Source organism: Aphelocoma coerulescens, unplaced genomic scaffold, assembly GCF_041296385.1.
Source record: "Aphelocoma coerulescens isolate FSJ_1873_10779 unplaced genomic scaffold, UR_Acoe_1.0 HiC_scaffold_78, whole genome shotgun sequence".
In the NCBI taxonomy this organism is placed as follows: domain Eukaryota; kingdom Metazoa; phylum Chordata; class Aves; order Passeriformes; family Corvidae; genus Aphelocoma; species Aphelocoma coerulescens.
Genome location: NW_027184064.1, coordinates 323,126 through 347,836, shown reverse-complemented (window position 1 = coordinate 347,836; position 24,711 = coordinate 323,126). Strand labels below are relative to the sequence as shown.

The 24,711-nt window shown below is 45.8% G+C and overlaps 1 protein-coding gene across 2 annotated transcripts in view; it reads right to left on the bottom strand.

Moving 5' to 3' along the window:
* Window positions 1-8,425: 8,425 nt before the first annotated feature.
* Window positions 8,426-24,711, bottom strand: part of CYYR1 (cysteine and tyrosine rich 1) — a 91,554-nt gene continuing 75,268 nt past the window's right edge. For both annotated transcript variants that reach the window (XM_069000235.1, XM_069000236.1), the window contains exons 3-4: window positions 23,141-23,298; window positions 8,426-10,005 (exon numbers count right to left, since the gene is read on the bottom strand). In XM_069000235.1, coding sequence (XP_068856336.1) covers window positions 9,872-10,005; window positions 23,141-23,298 — 292 coding nt within the window. In that variant the 3' untranslated portion in view covers window positions 8,426-9,871. The remainder of the gene's footprint in view (window positions 10,006-23,140; window positions 23,299-24,711) is intronic.

Here is a 24,711-nt window from a genome sequence, read left to right as displayed (position 1 = left end):
CTGAACTATCAAGATCAAAAAGACTCTATTTTACTACCCATGGATGGAGAAGCGCTTTAAAACTTCAGTGAATCTTGAGTTTCAACTAGCGGGATGCTTTGTTTTTCCTCATTTCCCACAAAGCTAAGATCTAAGCTCTCAATCAACCCCTTTTATTATCCTTATTCGTGTCAGAAGGATCACCATCCAAGCTTAACACTGAGTAGATCAGGTTTCAAAAGGAACTGTCTTCAGCAGCTTTCAAAAAGGACTGTCTTCAGCAGCTAGAGAAAGAACAAACATAGGTTGGGCTCCTGATCTTTTTTTAAATGAATATGACAGGTGTGGAAGGGATGGGAACATCATGATGCTACTCTTCTGGCTTCAAAGATAAGCATCAATAAACCTGCATGTGTATGTTCTGACTCTTCCCAGGCTTCCAGATGAACAGGTCAATCTTACCTTTTTGCAGGATTCCAATCCCTGGGACACTCAGCATTCTCTCTCTGCACCACATCACCAGTCTCACTTTGTCTCCAAATTGACTCACAGAAGCTAACCAGAAATTAGGCTGAACAATGAACACCCGCAACCAAAGGGAAATATGGATTTTAACTTTAGATTTTTCAGTGGAAGTAAGTATTGAGTCTTGCCAACTTGTCTCACTGCCATGTCCCCCATTCATTTTGCCATCCTATGGCTGCCACACACCAACCTCAACAGAACCAGGGAGCAGCCACTGGTGCCTTGGGGAGGACTCATGGCTGGGGAGAGGGAGACCACTCTAGTAGGGAAGGCTTCCTCAACTGCCCTAGTTTGATTGTATCACATAGGGAGAGCTGGTGGAAATTTTGTTTTACTCTCACAGTCTCCCAGATATGTCAGTGTCCTGGAGTGACTGCATGATACCATATTCCCTATCATCTGCCCTATGCCAAACATGAATCCCGTGTCTTTCTGTACCTTTATGAGAGAGAGGGGAGAGTCGGTGGAATTCCTTTGGCGCTGTGTGCAAAATACAGATAAGCTCACTGGCTTCTCCTGCCCGGCTGCTCCACTTCTGCAGCAGGGAAGAGTTATATTCCTTTGCTTTTTTAGTTAACTTCTTGTACATAAGCTGAGGAAAAAAATGGGTTTTCCTGGGACTTTGGCTTCTTCTTCTTCTTCTCTTCTGGACTGTTCAGCAACACCAGAACATCATGTAGGAGACCCTACACCTTCATCTGGAGGGCCCCATGCTGAAACCCAGCTCCAGAGAGGAGAAAGCCACACCCACAAAGGACTCTGAAATCTACCCAGCTTCTCTCCACAGCAAGAGGTTTTATTATTTAGCATTATTTTTTTTCCTGTGCCTGTGTGCACTTTACTTGTTAAATAAATAGGGTTTTTTTCATTTTCCTCTGAGGAACATTCTTTCCGAACCTGATGGGGGAGGGATGGCTGTAACCTGCCTTCTATCAGAGGATGTTCATTTTGGACATTCCTCCGAATTTGTCTCAAACCAGGACCATTTATACCACTACAGCCTCTTGTAGATTAAGGGAAATATACTGCAATAGCATAGCTGTGGCATATATCTTATACAAAGGTCCAGAGTCTGTTGTTAAGAAGCCTGTTATGGTTTATCTCCAGGTTCATTATGTGCACACACCTATCAGCTGATTTCCCAATCCTGAATCAGAGGCCTGATCCCCCACCCTCCACCTCAGGGAAAGAGCATTACCAAACAAGGAATAATGCAGCGCGTACGTATTTATTTTCATTCCTAAATCTCAAGAATTTAGCTGATAAGGTCTCAGCTAAGGCTTTGTGGTGGAGACTGCTCCACCACAGCAGTTCTTTGATGAATGCCTGCAAGAACTATGCCTTGTTTTTTAAACACAGAAATAATGATGACAATAATTGACAAGGGCAGCCTGAGGTAATTCCATAGATTCTCATTATGTGAGGTAGGAGGTGTAGAAGCAACCTATTAACTGTCAATAAATGGCAGGTACTATGGCATCCGTTTCTGTCCTGGCAAGTACTCAAGTACCCAAGCCCATCACCGTAACAAAGCAGCTCACTGCTGTGATAGTTGGCCTCAAATACAGCCAGTCACAAGTATTCAGTTTTATTGCACATGTATGTGCTGTATATCCTGCTGTACAATCTATAATCTATAATTTATCTGTATAATCTGTAGCTATTGATTTATTGTTCAAGTTACAGGGTATAATGAGTGTTATTACATGGGTTTGCTGGATTCCCAGCATGCATTACCATTTTCTTTAGGCACAGCCCAGTCATCAGCAGCTTACCATCTGTGTAAGACCAAGGGACATTAAATACCTAAAAATTAAGCCAGGAAGAGTATTATACCTCAACAAAAGGATAAAAACATTTTTACAGTTGAGCAATTGTTCATAATGGTCCAGATGTAAAGGAGGGGGCTATAGGTACTGAAATCACATGGCAGCCTCATGGAATGTCTGGGCTTTGCAGTTGCACAGATGCCCATAACACACCCTCCCCTCCTCTTAAAGATGCTCTACAATGAAGGGAAAGATGAGCATCCAAAAAAGAGGAGACATGCTGTCAACTCCAGAGCTGGCAATACACAGGGAAAAAGACATCTCTCGGACCTGAGCTAAACCGGAAAGCAGATGTGGGCTGATATTTTTTTCCATTTCCCTTTCTTCTTTCTAAACTTACTGAGCACATTTGGATTCCTGGAAACAGAGGAAGCATCACAGAATTTCATCACAATCCAAACTTGAGCTGAGGGTGATCTTGGGATGGCTGCCAAACAGCTGTCCTCCCTCCCCTGCAGAGGAGGCAGTGTTTAACACCAGAGTATAGATTATTTGATGAGCCAAGCCTCCACATAGTGGTGATGCAAGGGGCAGGGGTCTGCTTGGAAGATATTCTACCTTCCAAGGTAGATCAACAGAAAAAAAAAAGGAAGAAAGAAAAGAAATGAAAGAAAAAGCTCTTTGGCAAGCAGCAGTAAGGATGCAGCCCTGAAGGATCTGGAGGGAGCATGTAAATAAGGGCAATGAGATGAGCCACTGGTAAAAATGTTGTAATACAACAAAGATGGGACAACCTGAATAAACTGGGGAAAGGTAGTACCTAGATTAGTTCCTGTAATGGACAAGTTCTCGTCAATATAATGTGAGATCTATTGAGAGAAATTTGGAGATTGCTTACTGGCCATGAAAAAATGCTTTTGCCCATGGTCCTGAAAATGAATGTGACATTGATATATTGCAAAGCTTATGAGCTAATGTGGCCAGTTTGGCAGTAATGCCAGAAAGGAGGACTGCCTTGAAATATCCCACAGGGCATGTTTCCTGTCGGTGAGCAGAGGGATCAGGTGAAGTTGCAGGCTGGGGGAAGATCGGCATTACACAGTTTCCAATGTAGCCTCCCTCCTGCAGGTTTCAGCTGTCTAAAATCAGCTGCCTTTGCTGGCAGCAGGCCAACTCACCTCCATGAAGGAGCCAGCTCCATATGCTAGTCTGACAAAAAATGGCCACTATCTTCAGAAATACCTAGGTCTTTGGCTTTCCTTTTGTTTCTGGTGGCTTTAGTCCCGTCTTAGTTATCATTGTGGTAGCAATGGCATCCAAAGCCTGCCCTTTTCTACTAAGGATGTAAATACTAGTGGTACATAGCATAACAAAAATAATGTTTCCCATATCCAGAGCTGTGTGAATATTGGCTGTCTAATCTTTGCAGCAGACCAGACAGATAAACATTTCTGCTCTAGTTATTGCCTCCAGAACCTTAACTGACATGGTCCCGAAGCTGGAGCTCCCCAGATCCTTCTCTGGGCTGTTCTCCTGGCTGCATGGCAGCTCTTCAACACATTCCCAGCTCATTGCTCCCTTCATACAGTGACAGTGAGCTATGAAGCTCACACAGAACAAAAAAAGTCTTGGCCATTTTGTTTTTCTGCATTTCTCTTTCCCTTTTTGAAGTCATGGGCCATCACATCTCTTTTTTTCAGTCCTCTGCTTGCTGTACACCATTGTCACAACAGAGTGAGAACAGGATTTACAATGGGTGCACCACAAGTCAGGCTTGGACAGGGGCTCTGCTTTTTGGATCTCATACATTGCTGCAATATAAAAACTATGACTACTATTCTGGGTGTAATCATAGGAGCTGCTTGATATGAAGTCCTGGTCATTTTTTTCTCAAGATTTTTTGTCCAAACACTGATGTCTTAGTAAAGCACAAGAAATAAATTCAACTTCCCTTAATTCTTTTGTGCAATTTCTGCCTCAGGATGTTAGACAATATTACTGTGTGCTGTTAAATACCTGTTGTGTTTTATTCCATGGTGATTAAAATAATTATTTTTATAGTTACTAAAGCATTTGGAGAATTCCCGGGTGTCAGAGACTGAAATGTTATAATTTATGGCTTAAACATCTTCATGAAGGACTTCTGCCTATTATAGCAAAACTGTATAAAAGAACTGCAGAGAAGACTACCATGCCCTAAGACCTCGGACTGCACTTTGATGGAGATAAGATAAAGTGACTCAGGTCTGGGCTAGGGGAAGAATACATTCACAGAGGGATCAAGCTTAGCACCTTCAGGGTGGAGACCACAGCCCAGGGGCTATCAGCTGCCAGGCTCGAAGAGACCCTCACACCAATGGGTGGGGAGAGGAGAGGTTTTGGGTGTGTGGTAAAAAGCCTCTGGTCAAAGGCAATGAACGCCCATCCTCTGCTGTGCAGACCAGCTGAGCTGTAGGGCCCTTCACCCCAGGAAAAGCCGCATCCATGTGAAGGACAGCAGAGGGGGTGTCATGGCCCATGAAAGGCCCCCCACAAAGGGGTCCCCAGAACCGGCACCAGAGCACTGCAACACGATGCAACAGACGCACAGTGTTGCAAGGGACAGTGTCAAACTTGCCCTCCCCAGGGGAGGCACCTGGTCATTCCCACCTGGCCCAAATGTATATTAATCCACAAGATTCTACACTTTTCGGTGGCTGGGGACCCTCACCACTAAGAAGACCAGACGGAGGGAAGCCACGAGACGTCATCAGGACCCTCAGAAGGGTGATATGTTTCTACCTAGCCCCTGTCACTCTCCCCGTTTCCCCACCCATGCACACTTCTTTTTCTATTTCTTTCTTTTTCTTTCTCTTTGCCTCTTTTACTACTAAATAAAATATATCAAGTTTTTTGGCACCAACATCTAATCTTGTTTGGTTTTAATCATGTTTTTTGGGTATATTTAGTACCTCTCTGGGTTTGATCTGTTTTATTCACAGAGGCTTAGTTTCCTTTGGTTTTCTGTGTTAAACTGGCTTGTAACACCAGGATGAAAGTGAATACAGAAATGACAAACGTTTACTGTTCTAATAGACAGCCATCAGTGCTTTACGAACTATCCCCTTACATCCAAAAAAATAGCACTGTGGTTTCACAAATGGTCTTGAGAACATTTGCTATAAATTGAAAGACTCTATTTCTGCTATATCAAGAACAGTGTTAATATTGACCAAGGTGCTTTATGGAGCAAACTAGTATTTTCATTTTGGTACTACTGAAAATCCAGTCTACTGTACTACACTGGTAAAACTGCATCTTTCAAAGCTACCAACAGTAAAAAAGCAAATTGTTACATTTTTCATTAATTAAAAATGGCTTATAATAACATTAATGATCCTTTCATCGTCATATGTAGTTTAGGCAATGGCAGTCTACCACATTAACTTCCCCAGGCTTTGCCTTGGCCTTCTAACTCCTCCAACTGATCATTACCTAATTTGTAAAGTCTCCCAAATGGGTCATTAGATCTTTAACAGGCATGTCCTCCTATTTGGTATATACCCTAGAAACAGTAGACTGTCAGAGAGAGAACTGGTTTTGAAGTAGCTCTTCCTGGGGGGGAAAAGTTAAAAAAATGCCAGATTAAATCAAGTTTGTGAAATGCATCGTGGCTTGAAATATCCCTCATACATGACTAAATAAGACATCACACAGATTTTTTTTTTCCCCACAAACAGGACTGGCATCAAAGCATGTGCCAGCATATGCCCTTGTATGCACCTGCAACTCCTGCTGCTCCCAATCTCTAACAGAAATCCTGTAACCAGGCAGACATCTAATGTGCTAAACTAGGAACCAAGGAGAAAGGCTCACGGGACCAGGCCCTATACTCCTCACATGGAGACCTTCACTCTCTGCTTCCCCAGTGCAGTCTAGAAATCATGAACCAAAGTCAGGGCAACCTGAGACCACAAGAAAACCGGTAGCATTTGGTCCAAGTCCACAAACTGCCCAGGGTAATGCTACATTCACCAGCCAAATTTGTGCTAATATCCACTGCCAAGTGAGAGAAGCAAAGAATCCTCTGGCCTTTCTCAGCTATAGGTTACATTTTCAGGTTTGTTTTATTTTTTTTTTTCTCTTACTTTACAGTACAATGTATGGCATGAGACTGAAAAAAGTCAGTGTGACTAAGTAAAGACTCTTTGTACTAATGCATTCATCTGCAAGCTATTCATATGAAACAGAATAAAGGACCACTGGCCGGCAATTTCTGCACTGCAGAACTTTGAATATGGAGATGTTCTTTGCACACAAAGAATCATGGCACCACAGAGTGGTTTGGCTTGTAAGGGACCTTAGAAATCATACTGTTCCATCCCACTGCCATGGGCAGAGACGCCTTCCACTAGCCTAGGTTGCTCAAAGCACTGTCAAACCTGGCATTGGACAACTACAGAGATGGGGCATCCACAGCTTCTATGGGCAACCTGTGCCTTACCATCCTTACAGGGAGGAATTTCTTCCTAGTATCTAATCTAACTCTATCCTCTGAAACCATTCCCCCTTTTCTCCTACATGCTCTTGTAAATACAGGTGCCACTCCAGTCTTCTTGCAGCCCCCTTCAGGTATTGGAACACTTTGATTTTTTCAACTAAACTCAAATAATAGAACTTTACTATTGGCAAATGCTTCCATTTGTTTCACAGCAACTTTTTTGTTCTATTCTTTTTTTATAAATCACTCAGACTCCATCCTGCTCTCTGTTTCTCTCAGTTCTACTTCTTTTCAATGCAATCATCACCTCTTTTAGGCTTCTCCATACTAGTTTTGCTGGGTTTGCTGAAAGACCAATACCTTTATGTTTTACATCCTTAGCAAGAAAAAGAGATGTGTTGTCCTTTGAGGTTAAAATTACTGTCTGGCATGCCCCAGTATATGTGGATATGCAGAATATTAACTGTACAAAAATGAACATTCCCAGCACTGTTTTAGTAGCAAACAAATAGCTCTCGAGTACTACTAAATTCTTAACTTCCCATTTCTACAATTTTCCCTGGAATAAGTCATGTAAACCTTGTAGGTACTTTGGTCGCTATGTCCTTTATGCAACATCATCAGAGGAAACATGTAATCGCAACACTGAAAAACAGAAAACTCTGTGATCAAAGACTTTTAGTAATTTTCCAGAAATTCCTTTTTATGCAAGAAATCTGTTTCCTAACTTGTTCTAGGGGAGGATTTACAATCTATAGGATAGTTTTCTTCCTCTGTATTTTTCAGAAGACTGGATTCATCAAATACAAACTGCTCTTTGATTTGTGTGTCTCCATGTTCAGCACAAAGAAATGAAATACGAGAATGGGAAAGTGACAATACTCATTATCTATAGGTAACTTCTTGGCACCACAATATTATCCAGATCAACTAGAAAGTGCTGAGGTACTACCATACAGTAGGATGCAGTAGGAACCAGGTTCTCTGCAGGAAAAGCTATGCTTATTCTGTTCTTCATGTAGGTCACCATGTTGGCAGACACATCAATACCCCAGCACATGGTTTTGAGTAGGGACTGCCAAAACACTGCACACAGAGGATTGCTCTTCATGGGAGGATTTCAACTGGGATCTCTTGAGACGTCAGGGTAACGGCTGAAACGTCACAGGATGTACCCAGAGCAGAACTAATTGTAAGGATAAGCCAGTTCAGGACTTGTCACCTCTGAACAGCAAAATAGAAATGAGAATGTAACTCTCCTTTCTCAGAGAAGACTCCAAGGAAACAGCAGCAACCAAACATCTGAGATGCAGCTCAGTTTTCCTCTGACTGGGTCACAAGCACCTTGGTAGCTTCTGGACTCGGCATGGCCAATGGCCACTGGCCACAACACAGATCTTCTGAACTTACACTGGCAGGGACTGATGCCATTTGCACTTCAAAGTGGAATTTCAAGGGGTAAGTTTAGTCAGCCTGGAAAGGACAAATACAACTGCAAAATCTGAGCAAGAACAGTCAGTAAGGTCTTGTTCCAAGAATGTCTCTGAATAAATTTTATGCTCAGTTAAAGGTTCTTCCCTGAATCAGTACTGAATACCAAAACCACCAGACTTAGGGGATGATGAGAGTTTGATTTTACTGGGATACAGTATCTCCTTTTTGCAAGCTGCTTTTTTATTTGTTACGACATGGATACACTTGAAAAGAACAGACAGGCTACACTGGAAAATATTTAAATACATTCTGATCTCCGTGAATCAGCAGTAACCTGCAGTTGATGCCACAGCTGTAGCAGTCTCAAACTCCTCAGACACCCAACTCAAACTAAGAGCATTCAGTATTTTTAAATCCTTGAAGAGACCCACTCCTTGCGGTTTGCATATAAACCCGAGAAAAAGAATAGTCTTAATGCTGAAAGATTATGCTTTAGGTAATGGAATACTCTATTCTGAAGTCAAATAGCTGCTGCAGAATTACGGTTAGCTTCATAAGTACATGGAACATTTTAAATAATAAAGATCTGGACTGCATATAGTAGAGAATAAGTAAGGTTGAACAACATGCATGACAAATACAAAAAGTATTACTTGGTGACCTAAAGTTTTAAAATACCCAAGACAATATTCAAAAGTAATCAGATGCTCACAGTCTCTACCCTCATCTCTTTAGTAAGGCTGAACATCCTCATTACTGATAAATAATATGATTTTAAAACCCTGGTTTTATGCAATTGAACTGAAGTAAAATCTATGATGTTTTAATATTTCTTTTGCATTTCTTCTCCCACTTGTGAGTTTTGCTGATTCAGTATTTTTATACTAAAATCAAAGTATCATTTGCTGATATAAAAGGCATTTTAGCATATTTCCAATGTATAGAGTATTAAAGTCCAGGTAAAAGTTAATCAGCTATAAATTAGAGCATTTCACATACAAAAATTTTCCTTATGTTAACATTTTAGTTCATAAACTAGTCACAAACTGCTTAAAAATAGGCACTTAAAAAATCTGCACTTGGCCAAAAATAATACCCATCCTTTTTTAGTTACTAAATAACTCTAACAACCCTTCTCCTTGTAACATGATTATCAGACCAATATGCACAGTGATCATTGGGTATTACCAGCTGGAAGTAGAAACAGAAAACAGTTTCATCTTCCTTGTTCTTGCTTATTGCCCCCATTTCAAAGAAAGGCAGAGCAGTTACCTCAAGACAACAGTTGCTGTGTTCCCCCGGAATAAGCCCCAGCAGCTGCCTCTTGTTCTTTTAAAACAGCTTGTTGAACCATTTGCACCACTTACACATTCCTACATGGGAAGAGACCCACTTCCATGTGCTGCAGCTGAAGCTAAGAACTGGTGTTAAGCGCTACTCATCAGACACTAACTTACAGGAACTGTTTCTTTGGTCACATGTTGTTTAATCATGAAACATGATGGCCCAGAGTGGACAGTATTTTTATTCATCCTGAGCCATGGCAACCTTTGCAAGTTATTTCAATACCTGGCCACATATGTTGATGCAAAACCCAGTCCTATTTGTCCCTGAGCCAATAACATTGTCCCAATAGTGCTGGCTGTTTCAACAGGCAGTCAATATCCATGTGAAGCCATGTTAATTATTTCCCTGAATATCCAGGATATGGAGGGGGTGGGGGATACTGTATCACAGTCTGTGAGGTTGGAGTATAAGGTGGAGGTAGGTCAGCTCGGTACTCCATTTCATATTCATAACTGTATGGTGGTGGAGGCACTGCAATGGGAAAAAAAAGAAGACATATATAAAAACCTGTTTTTCAGATGCAGCCTTCAAGTATTTTCTTGCTGACATCCATCCATGCAGACTTGCATGCAACTGATATAAAACCTCCTGGCAATGCATTCTTTTTTTTTCAGGCTGCCATTATACAGTCAATTTATATCAATGTGAGTCATTGTTTATTGCCCTTTCCTTCACTCCTTAGCTGTGTGCCCACCAACAGTAACAGTGTTTGAGTACCTGTAATGGCAGTAACAGTGTTTGAGTACCTGTAATGGCAGCTGATACCAGGCAAATGTGGCAGAGCTAAACTTTGTCAGGGTGTAGTGGTTTTGGTTCAAAATATTCATTACTTACTTATTTTCCTTCTGTGAGATAAGAATTAGGAGAAAGCAAAGCAGGCACAAACCTTAAACAGTTGCAGTACAATGAAAGAGTTTTATTACTAATAGAATTAAAAGTAAAGAGAAATAACAAGAAATTAAAGCAAATCCCCTGCCCCCCCCCCCCCTTTCCAGCACCTCTCTCCTTTTACCCAACTCACACAAAGGATAACAGAACATGGGATTTTAGTCAGTGTTGCAGTTCTTGAAAAGTCTCTCTCTTATGCTTAAGGAAAAAAGGGTTTTCTTCAGTTGCACGTGGTTCCCAAACTGCCGACAACAGCAGACCCGCCCGGAAACAATCAATCTGCTGTGGTGTAAAACATCTCTCCCATGAAAAATCTCACAGTTCCTTCACACTGCAAGACATGGGCCATCACATGCGGTTATTAATCTTTTTAAGGATGAGTTATTTTGGCCTGCACACAAAGGCTTTCTTTGCCACAAGTCTCTAAAAGCCTCTCACTGCTTCTATATAGCCTGGCATAGGCACTCTTCATGATCTTCACAGGTCACACGTGAATTCTTCATCCCCCCCATGTACTTCAAATGGATTAAAGAGACAAACAGTTTGTGATATTACAGTTTCTTACCACGGCATGCAAGAAGGTTTTTAAGCTACGTGCGAGAATCGCGGCACCACCCTCTTTTCTCCCATCGCCATTTTCAGCTTCGTCTCATGTGACTCACTTTCTCTGACTCTGAAGCTGCCATGTTGAAGAGTGTCCTTGTTCAGGCTTTATGGTAGAGAAAGCCTCACTCCCTCTGTGCTGCTGGCTGCGTGGTGTCCTCTTCAGTTCACCATGATGTGTGCTGGCTGCAGAAAGAAGGATATGCCAGCTCCCGTTGACTCCGCCGGCTCCGCATGGAGAGGAGAAGGATCCGCCTGTCCCCAGAAGCAGCGCTGGATGGGTTTAGCTGTGTGGCAGTCAATGGCTGGTTTTAGCTGCCTGCGGCTCTGGGACAGTCCCCCCCCCAGCGACCCAGGGTCCGTGCCACGGCGTTGGGAAAGGGGGGAAGAGGCAGTGGCCCCAGCCCGGCCTGGTGGGGCCTGGAGGCTCGGAGCCCCCCCACCTTCCAGCAGGCGAGCTCGGACAAAAGGGAATTCCCGCCTTTCCATGCAGTTTAAATACGTAAATTGTGAGAAGCGTCATTAGTCTAAAAGACTATCCATCAACTCAGGTTCAACCCACTACACAGGGGAAAAAGGCTGGGCTTTTATCAGATCCATTCCCTTCCAGCAGCAGCAGGGATTTATGTCATGTCAAAATTATGGCAGTCAGGGTTCTTAATCTCCACAGACACCTCAAACAACCTTCTGGATCTCCAGGTGTGTGATGTGCCACACCATGGCAAACACATCAGCATCATGCCTCCCAGGGCAAATGCCAGATTTCTTAACATAGCTTGGGCTGAGGAAAACAAAGCTTTCACTTTGTTCATACCAATGGAGACATCTGAGGAGAGCCCAGCATTCGTAAACTGGGTTAGGCATTTAGGATACAAGAAAAATATTCAGAAGTAGCTGAAAACTGTTTCTCAACTACTTCTAATAACTTTAAAGAAAAAGGATTCATTCAGTGACTAAAGAGACAGTAAGTGATGCAGAATGATAGCATGGTAGGAACTAAAGGCTCTGTATCAACATCCAATTAGAGTAGTCTCTACAAATTTTAAGGTCCAGAGTCTGCTCATGTCTCCATTTATGTCACCGGAGAACCTTTCCTGTCCCATCCATAGATGTCTCAGGCAGACTGGCAGTGAAATAGCACTAGCATAGAGTGGAAAGAGAAACCTAGGATGTTTGTGATGGGGGAGAGAAACTCAAATCCCAGAGTGCCATGAAAAGCATGCCCTGCTCTCTTGAACACTGGGCTATTACAGCTGGTGATGGGGTCAGTAGCTCTGACCGAGGAAGCTGTGACTGGTCTGGAGAGATGGTCCCAAAAGGAGTCACCTTCCCAAGGCCCGGTGTCTTCCCTCAGCTGCTAGCTAGGAGGGCCTGTGCAGAAGCTGTCAGCTCTTTAGTGATTGTCAGCTCATGATTTCAGCTTAGCTCTACAGGGCAGCCTCCAGGCCAGATCAGGGAGAGAGATGAGAGGCTTGTGTAGCTGGTTCCACACAAAGTAGCTTTATTGTTGGTTCGTATTCTGGCGAAGGGGAGGCTAGGGATAACAACGTAGGAGGCAAGAGAACATAAGTAACACAATAATAATTACAATGAATGCCCACAAAGCTCCCATAATCAAAGATGCAATCCATCCTGTTATTCCCATCATCCAAAAAGGTCAACATAGATAAATTTCATCTTTGGACAGGGATGGGGCTTCTGAGAGGGAGTATAAGCAAGATTTGTTAGCTTTGTGGTGAGAGGGGAGGTTTTGGGGTTTAAGGAGGTTTGACAAGGGTTGAGGGAAATGGGGGTATTTTGGGGTAAAAGGGGTGGTAACATATAAACTAAGGATCAGTTTTTCAGGCTGTGTCTGGCCTATGGCTTGACTTTTGCCGTAGCTTTTTGTTCAGCTTTCTGTTTCGTCTGCTGCTGTGTGGTGGGACCATCTTTTTCTCTGGGCATTTGGCGACATCTTCACCTCCATGCAGAGCTGGTCTGGTTTTTGTATTTGACTCAGGAGAGTTCTTGTTGGTGTTTGTGGGAGCAGTGTTTATAAGGCCTAAGTATGGTTTTATATTTTTTCCTGGGAACCACTTCGGGCCAGATGGTAGCTGGACACAGGTGTAGCCTCTCCCCCAGGTAATCAATTGGAAAGGCCCAGAGACCTGGTGTGATTCTGGGTCCTTCACCAGCACTGGTGGTTTCTCTTTGAGCTTAGCCTGGGTTGAATTTGAGAAGTGGCGGAGTACTGGGGGGTCAGGCTCTGATGAGGTACCATTTAGGAAGTTACTGACGTAGAGAACCTTACAGAGTCTTTCAACAGGAGACAAAATTTCTGTTTCTCTCCGTTGCTGATTGAGGACTCTTTTGAGGGTTTGGTGGGTCCTTTCTACGATGTATTGTCCTGTGGGATTGCCAGGTATGCCTGTCTTGTGTTTTATCCCCCACTGGTTGAAGAAATCTTCTAACCTGCGAGAGGTGTAGGCAGGCCCATTATCTGTTTTGATTTCTTCAGGGACTCTCAGGGTGGCAAAGGCAAGGAGAAAATGCTTGATGACATGGACTGCATTTTCCCCTGCGTGGGCTGACGCAAACGCTGCCCCAGAAAAGGTGTTGACTGACACGTGCACGTATTTGGATCTCCCAAAGGATGGGAAGCGGGTTACATCGGTTTGCCACAATTGGCAGCTGTTCAGACTGTGGGGGTTGACTCCAGTACCCATAAATGGTATTTGGTAGTTCTGGCAGTTTGGGCACATTGCAATGATAGCTTTTCCTTGATCTTTTGAGAGCCTGAACATCTGACGAGGGCAGGAATATTTTGGTGAAAAAATGCATGTGACAACTTTGCCTGGGCAAAGATGTCAGGGACGTTTGCAGTCTCTGCTGGCATGGCCAGTGCATCTGCTCTCCCTTTGGCAATGGGACCAGGGAGGTTGGTGTGTGACCTCACATGCATAATGTAGTAAGGCTGTTTTCTGTGGGAGATTAAATGAATTAATGTAGAAACCAACTGGTACAATATTTGGTTGGAGACCTCTTTTAGAAAAGCATGTTCAGCCCTCATAGCTATGCCAGCGACATAAGCTGAATCTGTGACCAAATTAAAAGGTTCGTCTTTAAATTTCTCAAAGGCTCTGACAACAGCTGCTAACTCGGCAATCTGTGGAGATCCCTCTACTATTTGGATATCAGACTCCCATTTTTGGGTATTGGGTTGCCTCCAAGTCATGACAGACCAATAGGACGAGCCAGACCAATCGGTAAGGATGGTCGGAGCTTTGAGAGGTTTTCTACTTTGGATTAATTTTGGAATCAATTTAAAAGCTGCATCACGGTAGAAAAATCTATGTTTTGGCATATGAATGGAAATTTGGCCTGTGTAGCTATCTAGGGCGAACTGGAGGCTCTCATTGGTCTGGAGCAAGTGCTTTAGATCTCCAGTGGTCAAGGACAAGTATATGCATGTGAACTCACACCCTGCAAGAGAGCGGAGACAAGTTCTGGCCTTTTTTATTAAATGTGCCATTACTTCTTGGAAGGTGGTTAATGTCTTTGTAGGTTGATGGCTTGTGAAGACCCATTCAAGTATCAGCAAAGGGTCTCTGAGTTGAGGGTCCCATTGGAAGATCAGTCCGTGGAAACAGGGAGCCTTACCCAAAACTGCAAACTGGAGAGGCAAGCTGGGTTCGACGCAATGGGCTTGGCGTGAAGACAGGGCTTCCTGGACTTTGGTGATGGTATCTCGGGCTTCAGATGTGAGGGCACACGGAGAGTCCAAGTCTCCACTGCTGCGGAGGAGGTTGAAGAGGGGAGTGAGGTCTTCTGTTGTGACTCCTAGTAAGGGGCATATCCAATTTATGGATCCGCACAAGCTGTGTAAGTCCCTTAGGGTTTTGGGATCCTCTTTGATGGTGAGTTGCTGGGGTATGATGGTTCTCTCACGGATCTGGAGGCCAAGGTAAGTCCATGGGCTGGAGTGCTCCACTTTGTCCTCATGGATCTCGAACCCTGCTTCTTCTATGGCTTCAATTGTCTTTTTAAGAGTTCTGTCCAAATAAGTTTTTTTCTGATGCACAATTAGGATGTCATCTATATAGTGGTGGATGATTGCTTCTGGGAACAGGCTTCTGACGGGGGACAGAATGTGGGCGACGTACCACTGGCAGATGGTCGGGCTGTTCTTCATGCCTTGTGGGAGGACGAGCCAGTGGTATCTTCTGAGTGGGGCTTGTTCATTAAGAGAGGAGATGGAGAAGGCGAATGGATGGGGATGGAGCGGGATGTTAAAGAAACAGTCTTTTATGTCTATGATGGCAAGCATCCAGTCTCGGGGCAGCATCGATGGGGATGGCAGGCCAGGTTGCAGAGGTCTTCAATGACCTCATTGATCTTCCATAGGTCATGGAGTAGTCTCCATTTGTCTTTGCTGGGCTTTTTCAGCACAAAGACAGGGGAATTCCAGGGGCTCGTGGTCTCGGTGATGTGACCTTTGGCGAGTTGCTCTTCCACCAGGGCTTCCAACGTGTGGAGTTTTTCTTCTTCAAGGGGCCACTGTCTTATCCACTTTGGGTTGTCAGTCTTCCAGGTGAGCGGGGGAGTAGATGCTAGCACACGTTTCTCAGTGGCCCCAGTCAGAAATCCTGGCTGGGAATGGTGAGGGTGGCACCCCACTGGGAGAGAAGGTCTCTGCCCCATAGGGTGATGGGGGCCCTTACCACGAATGGTCGGGTGGTCGGTATCTTGCCCTCAGGTCCTTCAGTGATGACATTTCGTTTGTTTCTCATGGATACTGCAACTCCACCAATCCCAGAGATCATACCTGCCACTGGCTCCAGTTCCCAATTCCCTGGACACTCGGAGCGGGCGATGATGGTCATGTCTGCTCCGATGTCCAGCATCCCTGGACAGTAGATCTTCTCTCCTTTACAGAACAAGTTGCACTCTATAGTCGGTTTGTTTGAGCCCACAATCGCTATCCACATTGCTGTTGGATTGAGAGGGAGCTGTTCTGGGCGGTTCTGTGAAGTAAAAAGGCTTGTGCAATCGGTGTTCCCTGTGGGAGAAAGAAAGGTGTGTCCGTGCAGCAAAGCTGGACAAGAATCTCTTGTCCAGGGTGCACTGTTTGTATCTCTGGTAATACAAAGAGTTGTTCTGGACCATGGAGGGTATCGCTTAGGATAAGAATGTCCCATGGGCCGTCATGCGGTCCATACTTTTCTGTGGGAATACAATAAAAACGCTTGTCAACAAAGTTAAATGGCAGTGATGTTACCAGTTGGCGTCTGGTTCCGATCGGTAGCGCTCCGTGTGTTGGATCCTTCTCATGTGTTCTGGGATCGCCTGGGATGATGGTGCCAGCTGAGGTCCAGTTGTCTGCTCTCAGTGATCGGATGTGGGTGGGGTAGTATGGCCTTTGATTTGTTACCTGAGCGCGGGGCCTTGACACCACGCTCCGATAGAAGTTTTTTGAATGCTGCTGGTGCTGTTGCTGTCTCTGGTGCCTTCGGTAGGCGGCACAACGGTCCTGGGTGGGTGACCTTTGTGGGCAGTCCTTTATAAAGTGTCCAAGTTCGCCACAATAGAAACAGTGGGCATTCTCCTTAGAGACTGCTGCAGCAAATGCACCAGAAACTCCCTCTGTGATGCCCTTTACAACTGCTTGGGTCATTGTGTTTTCTGTGGATGTGTGTCTGGTACAGGTCTCTACCATTTGGTCTATTGTGGGTTCTGTGTCCATGGGTAGGGCCCTCAAGATATTCTTACATTGTTCGTTAGCATTTACCATGGCAAGTTTATCTAAAAGTTCCTTTCATCCATCAGGACTCTCTATCTGTTTCTCTAAGCTAGCTTTTAAACAATCAACGAACTTAATGAAACTTTCATTTGCTGACGGTTTGATGTTAGAGAAATATTGTGTAGGAACAGAATCATCTGGAGTAAGGAGCAGCGATGTCTTTGCTGCAATAGCTATGTCCTGTAATGCTACTTCAGGTAAGGTTGTAGCTTGATCTGAGGGTTTTTGGAGGTCACCTTCTCCAGCCAGTTGTTCTATTGTCCAATCTGTCTGATTTGCATCTTTGGCATAAGAGTCGGACAATGTTTTTAAATGTCTCTTCCAATGCCTTTCCCATAACATATATTCGGCAGGGGAAAGGATGCAATTAATATTGTTTTTAATATCATGTGGTACTAATGTATAGGCAGAGAAAGTGGCTTCTAAAAAGTTTCTAAAGAAATGTGACCCTCTCCCATGTTCTTTTGCTGCCTTGCAAAGCTCTTTGACTTCTTTGTATGGGATAGGTTCCCATGTTTTTGTAGTTGATGGACCACCCTTCCTCCCTTTCCCTTTAATGACTGGGAACGCTGAGATTTTCTGGGCTAGCTCCCAGTCTCCCTCCCAGTTCGCCTCTCTGTGTGTCTGTGCCCAGCGGTCCTCAGATTCAGAATTAGAGCTGCTGCTACTGTCCATGTGAAAATGAGGGCTCGGCTGTTGCAGGGTGGGGCTGTGATACAGGGGGTGTAGCGCGGCATTTTTGAAATGCCAGCTTTCCTTTAGCCAGGACGGGAGTAGCGGGGGATCGGGGGTGTTTTGAGGGATGGGAAGGGGGTCTGTTGTGGCAACATGGGGCTGGAGAGGCTGTACAGCAGCAGGTCGTTTGGGGGGAGGTTGGGTTGCAGGTGATGGCGGTTTCTCAATTTCATGTGGAGTCAGCATGGGCTGTAGGAGGGTGTGGGGTGGCGGTGGGCTTTAGGGCAGGAGTGGAGATGGGGATTTTGCAAGAACCCGTGGTAGGAGGAGGGGGAGTGTAGGAAGAGAGGGATTAGTAGCAGGGATTGCGTAAGATGTAGCTGGGGGGGGGGGGGGGGGGGAGAGAGGGGGTCTGGCAGCGTTTGCCAGGGTGGCGGGGCTATTGGCGGTGGGGGGAGGGGGGAGGGAGATTCTGCTCCAGCGCAGCAGCCTGGGGCAGTGGCACGGATAGCTGCATTCCGCCAGCGGCGAGAGGAGCAGATGCTGGCGGGGGGCGTGACGCTTGTTCCATGCCCCTCAGTGCGTGCGTGGGGCTGTGTGGGACCAGCCCCATGTTGTACCATGCTTGTTCCGTGGGTGCAGGGAGGGGCAGCAGCGGCGGAACACATTGCTGGGACGGGGCTGCTGCGGTGGTGGTGGGGTGGGGGGGGCAGGGCCGCGGGAAGCAGGGCCGCGGCAGGGAGCAGGGACGCGGCAGGGAGTAGGGAGGTGGTGGGGTGCAGGGACGCAGTGGAGTGGGGGGGGGGTCAGAGGCACAGCAAGCCGGTGCAAGAGGGGGAAGGGTGGTGTCATGCGCGAAGGATTGCGAAATACCAGGGGGATTGGGCTGGGGGGGGCTCAGAGCCGTCCATTCCGGGGAGGGGGGATGGGTCTGGGGGTCTCGTGTGCACTGCCTGGGGGGTGGCAGCGGGACCGAGGGGGCAAGCAGGGGGGTTTGGGTATGGGAGAACTGCTGGGAATAGGGGATTGGGGTAGGGAAGTGGGGCGGCTGGCGCCCCAGCCGGGCCAGGGCTGGGGCGGCAGGTGGGCTCCATGCTCTGGCTGGCCATTGCCGGAGGTGGAGAGGGGGAGTGGGAGGGGGGAAGGGCAGAGAACGGGTTTGGCTGAGGTGGGTTAGTCGCACAACACGTTTTAACCATTAAATGAAATAAAGGAATGAATTTGGAAACAGAGAGGTTTCCAGTTGCTTGAGAGGAATAGAGTTTCTTCCCCACTTTGTCCCAGAATGGATCAGAAAGGACAGAGTCTTTGGTGGCATCAGGAAAACTTTGAGATATCCAATTAGTGAAAGATTTGAGATTTTTCTTAGAAAGAACACCTTTAGAGAATTTAAAGTCAGATTTTAAGAAAAAGGTTAGAAGAAAGTGGTATAGGTCTCTCTCAAATTGGGAAAGGCTGGGTTTAGCTTGCCTATTTCCCATTTAAGTTCCTCCCTCAGCAGAAAAAAGAGAAAAAACCCAAAAAGGACTTAAAAGTATTGCGTGCAAGAAAGAGAGGAGAGCCCGATTTGAAACTTACAAATCCCATCTTCTGCTGGGGCTGGCTCCTGTTGAAGTCCAAAAAACGTCTTCTGGGGGGGTGGTCCGGCCAGTTCGATCCTCAGGGGTTTCTTCCCCAGGTGAGAGAAGTGAGTGTCTCAAACTGTCCCCCTCCAAAAGGCCATGCTAAAACGTAGGTCCTTTTTTCAGAGGATCAGCACACGAACAGCTGGTTCTGTCTTGGCATGGTCAAGACGCAGCTCAGGCCAAGAATCCAAGGTCCGGGGTCCAATGGCTGTTCGGGCGCCAGTTATTACAGCTGGGGTGGGGTCAGTAGCTCTGACCGAGGAAGCTGTCACCGGTCCGGAGAGATGGTCGCAAAAGGAATCACCCTCCTGAGGCCCGGTGTCTTCCCTCAGCTGCTAGCTAGGAGGGCCTGTGCAGAAGCTGTCAGTTCTTTAGTGATTGTCAGCTCATGATTTCAGCTCAGCTCTACAGGGCAGCCTCCATGTCAGACCAGGGAGAGAGACGAGAGGCTTGTGTAGCTGGTTCCACACGAAGTAGCTTTATTGTTGGTCCGTACTCTGGTGAAGGGGAGGCTAGGGATAAGCTCTCTCTGCCCTCGCAGGGGCAGAGGGCTAGCTTTATAGGGATACAGGGGGTGGGTGTCAGAGGGTAAAGGCCAATGGGTTACAAAGGATCTGCATAGGGTCTCCCAGAGGATTCTGGGTCTGTCTTCTTCTCTCCATAACTGAAGTGTAGCTGCCTTCCCGGGGGGGGGGGGGGGGGGGGGGGGGCGGTCCTGCTGGAAGATTGCTCAGTCTCCTTATCTCAGCAGACATTCCTCCAGGGCAGTGGCTGGGCAAACCCTACACTGGGCTGCTGCTATGCCTGAGGCAGAAGGATGAGCATCCCCACACCTGCTGTTCCTGTCCATAAACAGGTAATGACAGGGGCAGGTGTTGGCCACAAGCCATGCAGCCAAACCAGGTCAGTCATTACTCCAGAAGTGTTCGTGTCAGCAAGGAACACAGAAAATATTTCCAAGCTTCCCCATCCTCCAAAATCTGCTGCTGCTGCTAAGAGGAAGAAGTAGTCAAACTGATATTTGCACCAGAGACCTTGAGCGTGTAGCATCAAACTGCCTAGAGATTGAGATATAAGGGTGAGTCATTGCAGGAGCAGACTTGAGGAGGAAAAAGTTACAGCCCTGGAGTTTTCATTTTGTTTTTACAGCTTTCAGCAACTATTCATTTTTGAAGTAGCTCTTCAGCATGGTTAAGAGTAATGCCATTTTCCTTCATACTCATCTCTCTACGCAAAACAATGTTGAAATGATAAGGATGATTATAGATGCTCTCCGTCTAACTGGAACATAAGGGTGTGAGGGAGAAAACAGACATTAAGACTGGTATGATAAAGAAATGCATAAAAAATATTGCATAGCTTGCCTATAAGTATACATAATGCACCTGATGCAACAGGAGGGAATATAAAGGCAGGGGATCTCTAAGAGTGGGATGACAAGGCTTCATGCAGTAAACACATTTGCATTTTATTACAATGAACTCCCAAAGTTATCCCAAGGCAATTGCTCCTGGATTTGTAATTAACAATGTCACTGAATTGCATAAACACCATTATGCTGCATCCAGGATCTGGTTTTCTCTTCAACAATGTGGCCACTTTCACATGGTGCAGAATCGAGGCAAATGAGCCTTGCAGACCTCAACTGGCTTGGTGCCACCTCCTTTGGTGCTCCTAGAGTAGTGCAAGTCTGAAGCAGCCAGGTCTGTGGCTCAGACCCAGCAAGCCATGACAGCTCCAGAGAGAGCTCCAGAGACAGAGCAAGGGACAGTCCCCCAGAGGTCTGTGGCGATCCCTTGACTGCCGGGGTGCCTTCGTAGGGGGTGCCTGTCTCAGCAGGCTGTCAGCTCTTTAGTGATTCAGCAGGAGTGATTTCAGCTCTTGTCCTGTGAGGCAAACCCCAGGCTGGACCAGGAGGAGAGAGATGAGAGGCCTGTATAGCAGCTCCACATGAGGCAGCTTTATTAGCCTGCACCCCACGAAGGGAGGCTAGGGAGGAGCTCTCTGATCCCACAGGGGCAGAGGGCTAGATCTTATAGGGGTACAGGGGTGGGTGTGAGAGGGTAAAAGCCAATGGGTTACAAAGGATCTGCATAGGTCTCCAAGAGGATCATGGATCTGTGTCCTCTCTCACCGTAGCTGAAAGGTGGCTGCCTTTTCCACGGGGATTCTGCTGGGAGGTTGTGCAATCTCCCTGTCTCAGCAGGCCTCCCTCCAGGGCAGAAGCTGGGCATACCCTACACAAGTTGAGAAGTGTGATGCAGTGGGTGGCTCTACACCAAGCTGGCTCATACATAGCCCTATGTACCAGCTTGCACTCACTTCAGACACAACTGCACTGCCCCAGAGGCAAAAGGGGTCCCTACTGTCCCCTGGGATGCCCCAGACCCTGTGACAGCTCTGGCTTAGACCCTGTGCCTTCCCTGCTGCTGCCTGCACCTAAATAAACATTACATCAAAACAATTTTATCCCACAGACAAGCTTGCATTGAGCACGTCCAACACTCGGCTAACTTTGACCAAGGCACAAACATGGCCTCTGCACCGTGTGCCTGCCTGGGCTGGCTAGATGATCTCCAAGGTCCACTCTGTAGGAACCCAGAGTGCTGAGAATATTTCTCTGCCTGTTTTTAAGGGTTCTTACCCCCCTGAACAACACTGTTTTAGCTTCAAACCTTGGAAAAAATTACCAACAGTCAGACAACAACTAGAAAATACAGTGGTGTGAATTAGGTGATAGACTACTATGTAAGATTGTCACAGGGTGAAAAATTTAGAGGTTTTAGGCTTCTCTTTGTAGTAAATAGATAAGAGTAAAAAATATCAAAACAGAGGATTGTTGTTGTTCTCTAAACCTTCTTCTCCTTCTTCTACTACTCCATATTCTGCAGTAAAAGTGCTTTGGAATGATTGGATAGAAAATTCCGCAGTTCCTAGTCGTGTTACTGAATAATTTGTAAGAAAGTGAAAATAATGTATGGTTTTAGTAACTATTGGTTAAAATATCTTTAAAAGGCTGTGTAAATCTTGATAATTGGGCTCATTCCTACTTTTCTTCCTTCTATACTGTACCCAGGTCATGCTAGTGGCTCTGTTCCTCTGATAAGACTTAAGAAACAACTATCTGGAAGCATTGAAACTAAAGGAGACGTCTCGGTTTATCTTTGAAACTCCTTGCAAGGACTTTCAGCAAATTCTCTCCCATCAGGAGAGACTTTAATTTACAGCACGGTAAAGTGTCACACTCAAACCCAAAGCATTCTAAGATTCTACAACCATGGTCCAAATTCATATTCCAAGTTCCCGTTCAGGCATGGTGCCAGGTGGATGCAGAGATGCAGCACTGCATCCTAGCCAGCAGTCCCTCCTGGGACACACACTATGGAACACCCTGCAGAGATGCCTGTGTGCTTTTGCAGAAGTTACCTGGGATCCTGCAGCACCCAGCAGTGCTTGTGAGCTCTGGCCAAAAACTAGTCAGCTCAGGTTGCATTAGACTCCACATCACCACTCAAAGCCTTTGCACCATGGTCCACAGACCTTAATGTCCAGGTTTTCCCCTCTCTGTGATATGCCTGGTCCCCATTATATTGGACAATGCAAAGGAGCTGGTTGTACATGAACAAGAACAAATACAGAAACCAGAACACAAAAGAAGAACAACTGATCTATTGCCAGAGAGCCTCTGGCACAGGGAGAAGGTTTGTCCTGCACAATGCAGCACGGCCCTGAGCAAGGACTTGACATGCTCCTGTAGGCACCATGAGCCACCCAGCTATGAAGTGTGTCACCTGGCCAGATCTCCTTAGCCTACTCAGCAGCTGAATAAACCTGCCCAGGCAGAGCTGCGCTGCCAGACACTGTGCACTGAGCTGTCCTGCCTTTCTCAGCAGGACCTGTGCTGTTCCATCTGGACTGAGAAGAGCCTCCTGCTGCAGTCACATTCCCCATTTACTGTGGAGCCGTAACTACCCAAGGATAACACTCCTGCCATGAGCACAGGCACTTTTGCAGGACTGCCACTTTGCTTCCTTACCTGGGTATGTGTTGATGGTATTGATGTACATCGTTCTGATAACCCCTACTCGAGTCCCATGGCTGCTCTTCATGCACATGCAGATGCAGATGGCAATCCCAGCAATCCCTCCCATTATAAATACTATGCCAAAAACAATTCCAGCTATCGCTGTGCCTCTGCAAAGGGAATGGAAACATGCAGTCAGACTCAGAAAAATAATGTTTACAAAACATAATTCTTTTCTCAAGAGAAGCCCCTATTTGAGAAAAAAAATACATATTAATTACTGAAAATGCTGCAAATTTTGATCCATTGAGGCATGTGAATAGAAAAAAATTAAAGATCTAAAACCAAAATGAGAAACTCTTTCAAAGTCACTGTACCGGTTTGGCCAAATTTAGAAATATATCCTCTGAGAGAAGGCACAACCACCCCTCCCCCACCAGGTTCGGGGAAAAAAAATAAATTTTTTCCTCGAAGGAAAGTGAAGAAAATAAAACTATTTATTTAACAAACACACGGGAAAGGAAAATGAGGTGAAATGGTAAAATCTTTCGCTGTGGAGGAAAAACCTGAGAAAGCGTTAGAGTCCTCCCTTTGGTCTCCTCGGAGCTGGGGCTTGGCCCAGGGCCAGGCCCTCTGTGCCCGATGAAAAGTCCTCCCAATGTGCTCTGAGGTTGAAAGCAGTCCAGTAGCAAAGGGAGAAAATCCGGAATTCTAGAGAAGGAAAAAGCAAGGTCCAACTCTCAGTCTCTCTCTGGAGAACCAGAAACTGAAAACAACTGGTCAAAAGCTGACTGGAACACAGCAAGCCGGGTGCTTCCTCACTCCCCTGCCGCGGCTGGGGGAAAAAAACCCTCCTATCTTTATGTGACCTTGAACAAGCTGCAAACTGCTTTGAGAAAGTTTGCTCAGTTTTTTTCTTCTCCCTCTCAGGCTCAGTTTAGAGTCATAGAAAGGCACAAAAATTAATTAATTTCTGGGCATAGGCAGCGACATGGGATACACATCATAACGTCACCCCAAGACATTCCACCCCTTATCCCATATTGTTGGCTCAATGCCCAAACTAAGATATTCTAATTCTACACACACATTAATACATATATATATGTATATATATATATATACATACACAGCTATATACAAACAGCGACAGTGACAATCAGTAAGCAGGGGTATACAAGCATTTCACACTACAGGTGGTTTTCACACAACAATCAGATCTCCCTGTGGTACACAACGTGTTGTTCCGTCTTTCTGCATTACCCACCATGTGCAACCAGGTCCCTGAGCAAAGACAACCCCACGGGTGGGTTTGTCTGTACTCGAGGCAGAATTTATCCACACAGTCTTTCCTAACAGACCTCTGACATGCACTACTGGGACTTTATCTCCATCTGTTGTATGCAGGGATTCAGATTGGGCTGGACCAGCTCTATTGGTAGAACCGCAGGTGTTAACTAACCAGGTGGCCTTTGCTAGATGCTGTTCCCAGTTTTTGAAAGTTCCCCCACCTAGTGCCTTCAAAGTGGTTTTCAACAATCCATTGCACCGTTCCACTTTGCCTGCAGCTGGTGCATGGTAAG